Source organism: Oncorhynchus clarkii, chromosome 17 (assembly GCF_045791955.1).
Source record: "Oncorhynchus clarkii lewisi isolate Uvic-CL-2024 chromosome 17, UVic_Ocla_1.0, whole genome shotgun sequence".
In the NCBI taxonomy this organism is placed as follows: domain Eukaryota; kingdom Metazoa; phylum Chordata; class Actinopteri; order Salmoniformes; family Salmonidae; genus Oncorhynchus; species Oncorhynchus clarkii.
In genome coordinates this window covers 56,185,174-56,197,627 of record NC_092163.1, presented here as the reverse complement: position 1 = coordinate 56,197,627, position 12,454 = coordinate 56,185,174, and the positions used below count along the sequence as shown (strand labels likewise).

Below are 12,454 nucleotides of genomic sequence, written 5' to 3'. Positions count from 1 at the left end.
TAGACAAAATGACATGCAAAGGTGAATGCAAAACATTGGTAAAACTAGTATCTAGGGCTTAATAGAAATATGCAAAAGTCATAGAGAGAGAAAACAAACCCAACTATCACACTTCAACTCCAACTTAACTTTAAGATTATAATGGTAGAAGTAGATATAGTATGCTAATATTGATTTTGGCAAATGTTGAACAGCTTGTGCTAACAGAGTGGTATCGGCAGCAGAAAAGGACAGGAAAGAGACGAATAGGCTTCTGTTGATTTGCCACCTGACACCTGATTTTCCTAAAAATTATAGGTCTATGGATAACATTTTATACGGACAGTCCATATGTAGATGCTCTACAGACTATCAGTAAAGTTTCAACTATCTATTTACTAACCCTAACTCTAACCCTAACCTTAACCTTAACCCTTATCCTAACCCTAAACTTAACCCTTACCCTAACCCTAGCCCTAATCCTAAACTTAACCTTACCCTTATTCTAAACCTAACCCTAACCATAAACGTAAACTTAGCAAGCGGTTGCTTATCAACCGACAGTTTGTTGATAGTAACATATTTGTTGATAGTAAACAGATAATTTGTTGATCAGTAGAGCATCTACATATGGAAAATCCGGACAATCCAAATTAAGTGTGACCAGTCTATGAAATGGAGATACCACAGGGACACATCAAACACACACAAAGCCATCGGTGAGGTTTTACTGTCTTATAAAAACAGTGCAAATCAGGATTTCTTCCTGTTTTCTGTGGTGTATCATTGTGTTATAAACCCACACCTGACACCTAGTGGTGAAACGGTATGCTGTGTTGTGCTAAAATATATACGGTAGATCTGTCTTTCATCTGAAAATGTGTGTGTGTGTGTGTATGTCCTGGAACCTTATCACTGGAAAGTTTTAGGAAGGTTGTGGGTGGATTCATGGCTTAGGCTACCGAAGAACTGAAGAAACAAACAAGATGTTTATCTGAGTCTACTGCCCACGCAACATCTTGCTAAAATAGACAACCTGTACGAAAGTAGACAACCTGTACGAAAGTGAAACACCAAGTTTCATCACAATGTGCCGACCTGCTCACGTCAAGATCTCAGACAAGATAGAGGAAAGACTACAGTGCCTGTTTTAACTAGTGTCCAAACACAAACCTTAATACGGGCTTAATACAAATATGCAAAAATCATAAAGAGAGAAAATAGAAATGCTCAGCTGTCAACTGCAACTTCAACTCAACCTTAAAGAAAAGGTTCACCCATTTTGAATGTTACATCATTTTGGTGCATCTCTGAGCGATGTTCTATCGATTCCCGGGGTCATTTCATGTTTTCATGTGTATCTGAGCTGTTTCATCATATGCGAAACTCGTCATACCGTCTGTATTTCTGCCTGCCTGAACCGCAATAGTTCAGATACACATGAAAACATGAAATGACCCCGGCAGCAGAAAAGAACAGGTTGATTTGCCACCTGACATCTGATTTTCCTAAATATTATAGATCTATGAAATGGAGATACGAGGGACTCATCAAACACACACATGGTCACCAGTGAGGTTTTACTGTCTTATAAAATTGGTGCAAATCAGGTTTGTGGTTTTAAAGTGCTGATATCTTCTAACCCCCAACAATGCAGTACACTGACGAGGCCTGATCAGCCAACCACAAGCAAATATCAATAAAATGCTCAGGAAGTGTGGGACAAGAACCTGTCACCTGGTGATTTTCATATGTTGGTGTCTCATTTCAAACATCTTCACATGCACCATCAATTTAAATGCAAATGCACCTCCGGAGTCATGCTGACAGCAACTGCACACCTGTGATGAGACCTGTAGTCTGGCACAGGACAGCTTGAACCCAGGTATTCAGTTCACCACTCATCACAATACAGGAGACACAGGAGGTGCAGACAGACTGATAGAACAGTTCTCCCCATTGACTCGCTGGGCTGTGAAAGTACCCATACAGGTGAGCCTCTCCATCACTCTGTAACTGGTTGGCAATAATTATCTCCAATCTCTCACAGCATCAGCTGCTGACTCTGTCTCTTCTTTCTCTCTCTCCCTTTCACCCTTTATTTCTCTATCAATGCATCTCTTTAAACTCTCATTTGTTGATGCCTTTTTTACTCTCTGATGTTTGCCATGTCCTCTCAACATGTCTCTTCCTGCCCTCAGCAGCATGGCAGTGCCATTGAGACTGCTGGTTCTATGCTCGCTGTTTGGAGCAGGGTGTAGTCAGAGCTCTCCACCATGGTTCCAGAACATCACTACAACTCTGTTCAACTCCTCGGGAGACGTCCTCCTCGGGGGGCTCTTCCCCATCAATGATCTCACCAGCAACTTGAGCCAGAGAGTAGAGCCGGACAGCATTAGCTGTGACAGGTACAGTAACACAAGACCCCCTTATAATGAATGATTAATGTACTTTTGTCTGAATATGATGTTTGTTCTATGTCTAGTGCCTTTATACTGTAATCGTATTCGCAGATTCCACATGTTTCATTCTAATTATTGCTTGCTTCTAATATGTTTGAATCATCTGATCATGGAGAGCACTATAACAGCCCGTCCCTGTCCTGTGTTTGGCATGGCAGTATTAATACGTTTGGTTTGGGTATGGCCCTGGTGATGAAGTACACAGTGGATGAGATCAACGCCAACTCCACCCTACTCCCTGGCATCAGGCTGGGCTATGAGATTTTCGACACCTGCAAGCAGTCTGCCGTCATCGTGAAGCCCACCCTCTTCTTCCTCACAGAGGGCTCCAGCCGGGAGCTGGCCATCATGTGTAACTACACGGACTACGTGACCCGTGTGGTGGCTGTCATCGGCCCTTCCACCTCAGAGATGGTCTCAGTCATAGGAAAACTACTGGGATTCTTCCTCATGCCACAGGTTTGTTTGGTCACATGTTGGAAAGTTGTCTATCAATGCAAACAATGACATCCTCAAAAAACAAGGCGATAAAAAAATTAAGAATACATCTTTTCCCCCTCTACAACAATCCCTTAAATGTCATTTCGATTGAACTGTGTGCTGTGGTGAAACTAAGATGAACATATGAGATACAACGGTAATGAGTATGGACATAACAGTTTGTTTTTAATCTACTGTTGTTTCATCTGTTTCATTACCATGTGCCCCCTGTAGATCAGCTACAGTGCCACCAGTGACAAGTTCAGTGACAAGAGTCTGTACCCATCGTTCCTGCGCACAGTGCCCAGTGACAAGAGGCAGGTGGAGGCCATGGTGCGTCTGATGAACAGGTTCCAGTGGAACTGGGTGGCAGTCGTGGGCAGTGAGGATGAGTATGGACGTCAGGGCCAGCGCCAGTTTTCTACCCTGGCAGCAGAGAGCTCCATCTGTGTGGCGTACGAGGGGTTAATCCCCATCTATAGAGACCCACAGCCTGTGGTCAGAGAGATGCTGGACCGCATCATAGAGAGCAAAGTGGGTGTGGTGGTGGTGTTCTCTCTCTCCCAGCCTGCCAGAGCCTTCTTTACTGAGGTCAGTAAGACAGGAAGTCACACAAGAGGTCTAGAGAATTTGACAAAGTTGTAAAAGGTTTCTCAGAAGCTTTTCAAAAAGCTTTATGCAGCCGTTGGTTTGACTGCTTTTAAGTACAGTAATACTATTCATTTATAGCATCTACATTCAGATTAGAGGTATACACTAATACCAGTGGAGGCTGGTGGGAGGAGCTATAGGAGGACAGACTCAATGTAATTGCTGGAATGGAATAAATGGAACAGAGTCAAATGTGGTTTCCAGATGTTTGTTGTGTTTGATACCGTTCATTCATTGCATTCCAGCCATTGCAATGAGCCGTCCTCCTATAGCTTCTCCCACCAGCCTCCTCTGAATAATACATTTGTCTGTAAGAACTGGGACAACGTAAGATCCCAACATGCTGTTTGTGATCAGGTGATCAGGAGGAATCTGACAGGGGTCTGGGTGGCCAGCGATGCGTGGGCCCTGAACAGTGACGTGTCAACTCTCCCAAACATCCACACTGTGGGCACTATCATTGCCTTCACAGTCCACAGCCAGATCCTGGGCCTGCTCACACCCTACACTAGGGAACTCTTCTCCAGGATCAGAGAGGAGAGGGCCAGGCAGCCCTCACCAGGTCCAGATACAGAGCCAACCCATAGTATGAACCCATGCCCAGACTGCTGGAACCTGTCCCTAGACAACATAAGTCTAGTGACAAAGCCCATACTGCAGAGGTCAGCTTTCAGGGTCTATGCTGCCATCTACAGTGTTGCACACGCACTGCACACCATGCTCAGGTGCAATGCTAAGAGCTGCCTGAGGGACACTAAAAGCAAACTCTACCCCTGGCAGGTACATTCTCTCTCAGTTTTTTTCTCTCCATACATTGATTATGTGAAGCTGTGAAAGGTACTTTACACATGCAATTAACAAAGATAAATAACACATTGATTGACACCCGGCAGCTGTTGGAAGTGCTCAAGGAGGTTAACTTCAGTCTAAATGGAAGTCATTTTGAGTTTGACAGTAATGGAAACCCAAACATTGGCTACAACATACTACAGTGGGTCTGGGGAAACAACAGTCTGAGTTTCAAAGATGTCGGCACCTTCTATGAGAACCTGTCAATCAATAACACCCTCATCCAATGGCATACAGTATGTGCTAAGGTAATTTCCGCCCGCATCTCCTCATCAAACATTGTGTTGCACTTTATCGGCTTTTCACATTTTTCCCTCTGGGACTAAACATTTCAATGTGCCAGCTACGCTCTGCAAAGTGGTTCTCTCTGACACCACCTCTGCTGCAGGCCCCTGAGTCTACCTGTTCCTCTGAGTGTGGCCCTGGCCAGGTGCGCAGAGTGAAAGGCTTCCATTCCTGCTGCTTTGACTGTATTGACTGTTTACCGGGCACCTTCCAGAATGGCAGAAGTGGGTGATTCACAGACTTCCATCAGTCTATGCATTAAAACTCGATAACTCTTGAGATGATGTTTTGTAGATTTATTTGATATTTTTCTCTAGCGACATGGACATCAGCTTTACACTTTTCTCACATGTTGACAAACGCTGCATAAAAAAATGCTACGTAAAAAAAAGCTCAATACATCTACCGAACTGAAAGGTGTGAGTGGTGGCATTATAAAACTGGCCTTAAGACTTTCTACTTTTATCAGGTTCTATAATTCTAACTACATGTCTCTGCTCCCTCCCTGACTCCAGTGGACATCCAGTGTACCCAGTGTCTAGAGGGCCAGTGGTCCCTGGTACGTAGCACCAACTGCACCGAGCCTACCTTTGACTTCCTAACCTGGGGCCAGCCTGAGTCCTTGGGGCTGCTGCTGGCCATGCTCGTGCTGCTGGCCTGTCAGGGGGCTGTGGGGGTCCTGTTCCTGCAGCACCGGGGTTCTCCGCTGGTGAGGGCCTCTGGGGGGCCCCTGGGTGGTGTGTCCCTACTCAGCATGATGGGGGGCTGTGCCTGCCTGCTGCTGTTCCTGGTCCGGCCAGGGGACATGGTGTGTCGTCTGCAGCTTCCCCTCAGCTCCATCTTCCACACGGTCACCTTGTCCACCATCTTAGCCTTCTCACTGCAGGTAAAGCCTAGACCTGTAGAACATCAGAAAAACATGAATCATTGAGATATTATACATCTACACTATATGACCAAAAGTATGTGGACATCTGCACCGTCGAACATCTCCTTCCAAAATCATGGGCATTAATACGGAATTGGTTCCCCCTTTGCTTCTATAACAGCCTCCCCTCTTCTGGTAAGGCTTTCTACTAGATGTTGGAACATTGCTGCGGGGACTTGCTTCCATTCAGCCAAAGAGCATTAGTGAGGTTGGGCACTGACATTGGGCGATTAGGCCTGGCTCGCTGTCGGGGTTCCAATTCATCCCAAAGGTGTTTGATGGAGTTGAGGTCAGGGCTTTGTGCAGGCCAGTCAATTTCTCCAGCCCTGCATAATATGCCTCAGCTAACCCTCTTGTACTACCTCCCACACATGCGGTGACCTCACCTGGTTTAATTGATGTCTCTAGAGACAATACCTCTCTCATCGTCACTAAATTCCTAGGTTTACCTCCACTGTATTCACATCCTACCATACCTTTGTCTGTACATTATGCACTATTCTACCGCGCCCAGAAACCTGCTCCTTTTACTCTCTGTTCCGAACGTACTAGACGACCAGTTCTTATAGCCCTTAGCCGTACCCTTATCATACTCCTCCTCTGCTCCTCTGGTGATGTAGAGGTTAATCCAGGCCCTGCAGTGCCTAGCTCCACTCCCATTCCCCAGGCGCTCTCATTTGTTGACTTCTGTAAACGTAAAAGCCTTGGTTTCATGCATGTTAACATTAGAAGCCTCCTCCATAAGTTTGTTTTATTCACTGCTTTAGCGCACTCTGCCAACCCGGATGTCCTAGCCGTGTCTGAATCCTGGTTTAGGAAGGCCACAAAAAAAAAATGAAATTTCCATCCTAACTATAAAATTTTCCGACAAGATAGAACTTCCAAAGGGGGCGGAGTTGCAATCTACCTCAGATATAGCCTACAGAGTTCTGTCAGAGTCTGTGCCCAAACAATTTGAGTTTCTACTTTAAAAATCCACTTTTCCAGAAACAAATCTCTCACAGTTGCAGCTTGCTATAGACCACCTTCTGCCCCAGCTGTCCCTGGACAGCATATGTGAATTGATTGCCCCCCATCTATCTTCAGAGCTTGTGCTGTTAGGTGACCTAAACTGGGACATGCATAACATCCCGGCCATCCTACAATCTAAGCTTGATGCCCTCAATCTCACACAAATTATGAACCTACCAGGTAAAACCCCAAATCTGTAAACACTGGCACCCTCATAGATATCATCCTAACCAACCTGCCCTCCAAATACACCTCTGCTGTCTTCAACCAGGATCTCAGCGATCACTGCCTCATTGCTTGCGTCCGTAATGGGTTTGCGGTCAAACGACCACCCCTCATCACTGTCAAACGCTCCCTAAAACACTTCAGCGAGCAGGCCTTTCTAATCGACCTGGCCCGGGTATCCTGGAAGGATATTGACCTCATTTAGTCAGTAGAAGATGCCTGGTTACTCTTTAAAAGTGCTTTCCTCACAATCTTAAATATGCATGCCCCATTCAACAAATGTAGATCCAGGAACAGATATAGCCCGTGGTTCACTCCAGACCAGACTGCCCTTGACCAGCACAAAAACATCCTGTGGTGTACGGCATTAGCATTGAATAGCCCCCAGGGAACTGAAAAGTCAGGAACCAATATACTCAGTCAGTTAGGAAAGCTAAGGCTAGCATTTTCAAACAGAAATGTGTATCCTGTAGCACCAACTCTAAAAAGTTTTTGGGCACTGTAATGTCCATGGAGAATAAGAGCACTTCCTCCCAGCTGCCCACTACACTGAGGCTAGGAAACACTGTCACCACCGATAAATCTACGATAATCAAGAATTTCAATAAGCATTTTTCTACGGCTGGCCATGCTTTCCACCTGGCTACCCCTTCCCCGACCAACATCTTAGCACCCCCTGCAGCAACTTGCCCAATCCCCCCCCCCCCCCCCCGCTTCTCCTTCACCTAAATCCAGACAGCTGATGTTCTGAAAGAGCTGCAAAATCTGGATCCCTACAAATCAGCTGGGCTAGACAATCTCGACCCTCTCTTTCTAGAATGATCGGCTGAAATTATTGCAACCCCTATTACTAGCCTATTCAACCTCTCTTTCGTATCGTCTGAGATCTCCAAAGATTGGAGAGCTGCCGCAGTCATCCCCCTCTTCAAAGGAGGAGACACTCTACACCCAAACTGCTACAGACCTATATCTATCCTACCCTGCCTTTCTAAGGTCTTCAAAAGCCAAGTTAACAAACAGATCACCGACCATTTCGAATCCCACCATACCTTCTACGCAATGCAATCTGGTTTCCGAGCTGGTCATGGGTGCACCTTAGCCAAGCTCAAGGTCCTAAACAATATTATAACCGCTAGCGATAAGAGACAATACTGTGCAGCTGTATTCATTGACCTGGCCAAGGCTTTCGAATCTGTTAATCATCATATTCTTATCGGCAGACTCAACAGCTTTGGTTTCTCAAATGACTGCCTCGTATGGTTCACCAATTACTTCGCAGACAGAGTTCAGTGTGTCAAATCGGAGGGCATGTTGTCCCGACCTCTGGCATTCTCTATGGGGGTGCCACAGGGTTCAATTCTTGAGCCAACTCTTTTCTCTGTATAGATCAATGATGTCCCTCTTGCTGCTGGTGAGTCTCTGATCCACCCCTACGCAGACAACACCATTTAGTATACTTCTGGAACTTCTTTGGACACTGTGTTAACTAACCTCCAGACGAGCTTCAATGCCATACAACTCTCCTTCTGTGGACTCCAACTGCTCTTAAATGCAAGTAAAACTAAATACATGCTCTTCAACCAATCGCTGCCCGCACCAGCCCGCCTGTCCAGCATCACTACTCTGGACGGTTCTGACTTAGAATATGTGGACAACTACAAATACTTAGGTGTTTGGTTAGACTGTAAACTCTCCTTCCAGACTCACATTAAGCATCTCCAATCCAAAATTAAATCTAGAATCGGCTTTCTATTTCGCAACAAATCATCCTTCACTCATGCTGCCAAACATACCCTCGTAAAACTGACTATCCTGCCGATCCTTGACTTCGGCAATGTCATTTACAAAATACCCTCCAACACTCTACTCAGCAAATTGGATGCAGTCTATCACAGTGCAATCCGTTTTGCCACCAAAGTCCCATATACTACCCGCCACAGCGACCTGTATGCTCTCGTTAGCTGGCCCTCGCTTCATATTTGTTGCCAAATCCACTGGCTCCAGGTCATCTATAAGTCTTTGCCAGGTACAGCCCCGCCTTATCTCAGCTCACTGGTCACCATAGCAGCACCCACCCAAAGCACGTGCTCCAGCAGGTATATTTCACTGGTCACCCCTAAAGCAAATTCCTCCTTTGGCCGCCTTTCCTTCCAGAGATGCTGCCAATGACTGGAACAAATTGCAAAAATCACTGAAGCTGGAAGCTCATATCGCCCTCACTAACTTTTGTCGTGGAAATTTCCTCTATTACCAAATCATGAGAGAGCAAACCACACACAAGTCAGAGTTATCATAAAGTCCATCTTTAATTATATGAGCTTCTCAGATCAATTCAGTGTCCATACATGAATTCTCTGAGAGTGCTTACAAAACAGTCCTTGGTATCATTTATAGCCAAGACACACCCATCAAAACTCACATGACAAATAACAGATCTTAGGAACATTACACAAAGAACCTTTTACCAGAAAAAAGGAGTATCCTATAGCCAGCCAGCATTAGCTATAAATTATCATTCAGTTTGCCCTGTTAGATGAGGTTCTTATCTCGTTCTTGGTACCACTTAGGACCAAAACATTACCCCATCCAATGGCATATATCAATTGTCAATCCTAGATACTCCCAACAAAAATACAACCCCTCCTGGACAATCTCACGGAGAGAAGTGACTGGCACACAGACATTGTGGAGCCAACTAACGGGTTCCCCATGAACTTTTCCCACATAAGCATACTTATGAAAATTGATAAAACATCTTATTTATCAATGTTACCAAAATAATTCTGATTCTGCCACAACACTTTAAGCACCAGCTGTCAGAGCAGCTCACAGATCACTGCACCTGTAAGTAGCCCATCCATCTACCTCATCCCCATACTGTTATTTTGTTTTCTCTCCTTTGCACCCCAGTATCTCTATTTGCACATTCATCTTCTGCACATCTATCACTCCAGTGTTTAATTGGTACATTTAAATTATTTCGCACACTATGGCCTTTTTATTGCCTTACCTCCCTTATCTTACCTCGTTTGCACACACTGTACATATACTTTTGTTTCTATTGTGTTATTGACTGTATGTTAGTTTATTACATGTGTAACTCTGTGGTGTTGTTTGTGTAGCACTAATTTGCTTTATCTTGGCCAGGTCGCAGTTGTAAATGAAAACTTGTTCTCAACTAGCCTACCTGGTTAAATAAAAATTGTATGCTGTAGCATTAAGATTTCCCTTCCCCAGAACTAAAGGGCCAAGACCGAACCATGAAAAACAGCCCGGGAACATTATTCTTCCTCCACCAAACTGTACAGTTGGCACTATGCATTCAGGTAGGTAGCGTTCTCCTGGCATCCGCGAAACCCAGATTCGTCCGTCGGACTGCCAGATGGTGAAGCGTGATTCATCACTCCAGACAATGCTTTTCCACTGCTCCAGAGTCCAATGGTGGCTAGCTTACACCACTCCACCCGACGTTTGGCAATGTGCATGGGGATTTTAGGCTTGTGTGCGGCTGTTTGGCCATGGAAACATTTCCTGAAACTCCCGACTAACAGTTCTTGTGCTGATGTTGCTTCCAGAGGCAGTTTGGAACTCCAGAGGCAGTTCCAGAGGCAGTTTGGTAATGAGTCCAGAGGCAGTTTGGTAATGAGTCCAGAGGCAGTCCAGAAGCAATTCCAGAGGCAGTTTGGTAGTGTGTTTTGCAATCGAGAACAGACTATTTTTACGTGCTTCAGCACTCGGCGGGCCTGCTCGATGAACTTGTGTGGCCTATAACTTCATGGCTGTGCCTTTGTTGCTCCTAGAAGTTTCCACTTCACAATAACAGCACTTACAGTTGACCGGGGCAGCTCTAGTATGGCAGACATTTGAGGAACTGACTTGTTGGAAAGGTGGCATCCTATAACGGTGCCACGTTGAAAGTCACTGAGCTATGCAGTAAGATCATTCTACTGCCAATGTTTGTCTATGGAGGTTGCATGGCTGTGTGCTCGATGTTATACACCTGTCAGCATTGGGTGTGACTGAAATAGCCAAATCCACTAAAACATACTTTTCTATATACAGTAAAGTGTAAACAGGTTTTCTTTGATGTAAAAGAAAGCCAACAGTCCAGGAGACATTTTAATGAATATGAGTGAGGAAGACCCAGAGTATCTTGAATCAAAGATTAGCTAATAGTCCATCCTCCTCCCTCTTTTGACAGATTGTGTATGTGACCGAGTTCCCTGAGAAGGCTCCGTCTCATCTGGATACACTGAGAGGCCCTGGAGGCTGGCTGCTGGTACTGGCCTGCTGTGGTGTGCAGGCAGGGATCTGTGGCTATTATGTCCAGGAGGGGCCCTCTTTATCCCGGTACCTGGCCAAGATAAAGGTGACCTTTGTGAGAAAGTTCCTACGATGCCCTGTGGAGCCCATCTTATGTCTTGGCCTGATGCAGGGCTTCAATGGCCTCCTCGCCCTCATATCCTTCATGTGCACCTTCATGGCTGTGAAGCCCATTCGACAATACAACCTGGCCAGAGATATCACCTTCTCCACCCTGACCTACTGTGTGGTTTGGGTGGTCTTCATCCCCATCTACACTGGTCTGAATGACAAGGAACGCTCCATTGTCCATGTATCTGTCAGTTTGCTCAGTAACATGGGGCTGATGGCAGCCTACTATCTGCCAAAATGTCACCTGCTGCTGAAGAAACCTGAGCTCAACACAGCAGAGCATTTCCGTACCTTCCTCGAGGGAGCTCCAGGAACTCAAGAGGAACAGGACCAGGGACCTGCAGGGGAGGGACAAGTATCAGGGAAGGGACAGGTATCAGGGGAGGCACAGGGACAGTGAAATGTATTATGTTTAATGTTTCAATAATATATACAATTGAATTTAGCATGTTATACATTTCATGTGCATGTATACTAGTTTGAATGATTTCAGTTATGTATCTTTGCAGAAATTGTGAGTAAACGCACTGTAAAGGAGCAGGGCCATGCACAGACCTTTCAGGGGGTGCTCAAAATGAAAAATAAATAACATACCAAATATCTCTAACAATTTTTGGTTCTTGCATAGGCCTATTTATTTCTGCAACAACACACTCATCATCACAAACTGTAAGGAAGCTAGTAAGAGTGCCTCCTAAAGATATGATTGACATCGGGAAAAGAGGGTGGGCTATCAGCTGACCATTGATGTTGATGATTGATGTAAATATGCTAGTTATGTAGCTCCATTTCCTTTGGTGATTGTGATTTACCTTTCTATATCTTTCTGCCTACCTCTACTGCGTGTACCAGACAACCAGACCAGATATTGATGATGATGAAGGCTAAATTAAGTGTTTATCAAATGTTATGATTATGTAGCAGTACTGTTGGTATTTAAACTAACTAGTTAGCTACACATGCTAGAACGATGAGCGCATCTCTCAAGCCATGCATGTTTGCATACCAGGTACGAGCAATTTCCATAGAGCCCCACAGTGGAGGTGTCATAATACCCATAAAACCTAGAGGTCAAACAGGGAAATGGTATCCAATCATTTTTCCACCATTCATTTTTCCCGTAGGGAATTTTAGAATTAAGATAAGGGAT

The 12,454-nt window shown here is 45.0% G+C and overlaps 1 protein-coding gene across 2 annotated transcripts; it reads left to right on the top strand.

The window, feature by feature from the left end:
• Positions 1 to 1,636: 1,636 nt before the first annotated feature.
• Positions 1,637 to 11,914, top strand: LOC139371146 (taste receptor type 1 member 3-like). 2 transcript variants are annotated; one of them, XM_071111255.1, is made up of 9 exons: positions 1,637 to 1,971; positions 2,184 to 2,387; positions 2,600 to 2,900; positions 3,156 to 3,512; positions 3,930 to 4,352; positions 4,466 to 4,669; positions 4,810 to 4,930; positions 5,222 to 5,592; positions 11,072 to 11,914. In XM_071111255.1, exons 2-9 carry the CDS (start codon positions 2,185 to 2,187, stop codon positions 11,702 to 11,704), a joined length of 2,613 nt encoding a protein of 870 aa, XP_070967356.1. In that variant the 5' UTR covers positions 1,637 to 1,971; position 2,184; the 3' UTR covers positions 11,705 to 11,914. The 2 variants fall into 2 exon arrangements, with proteins under 2 accessions (XP_070967356.1, XP_070967355.1); XM_071111254.1 differs by lacking the exon at positions 1,637 to 1,971 and having other exon boundaries at positions 2,161 to 2,387; positions 11,072 to 11,814.
• Positions 11,915 to 12,454: the final 540 nt, after the last annotated feature.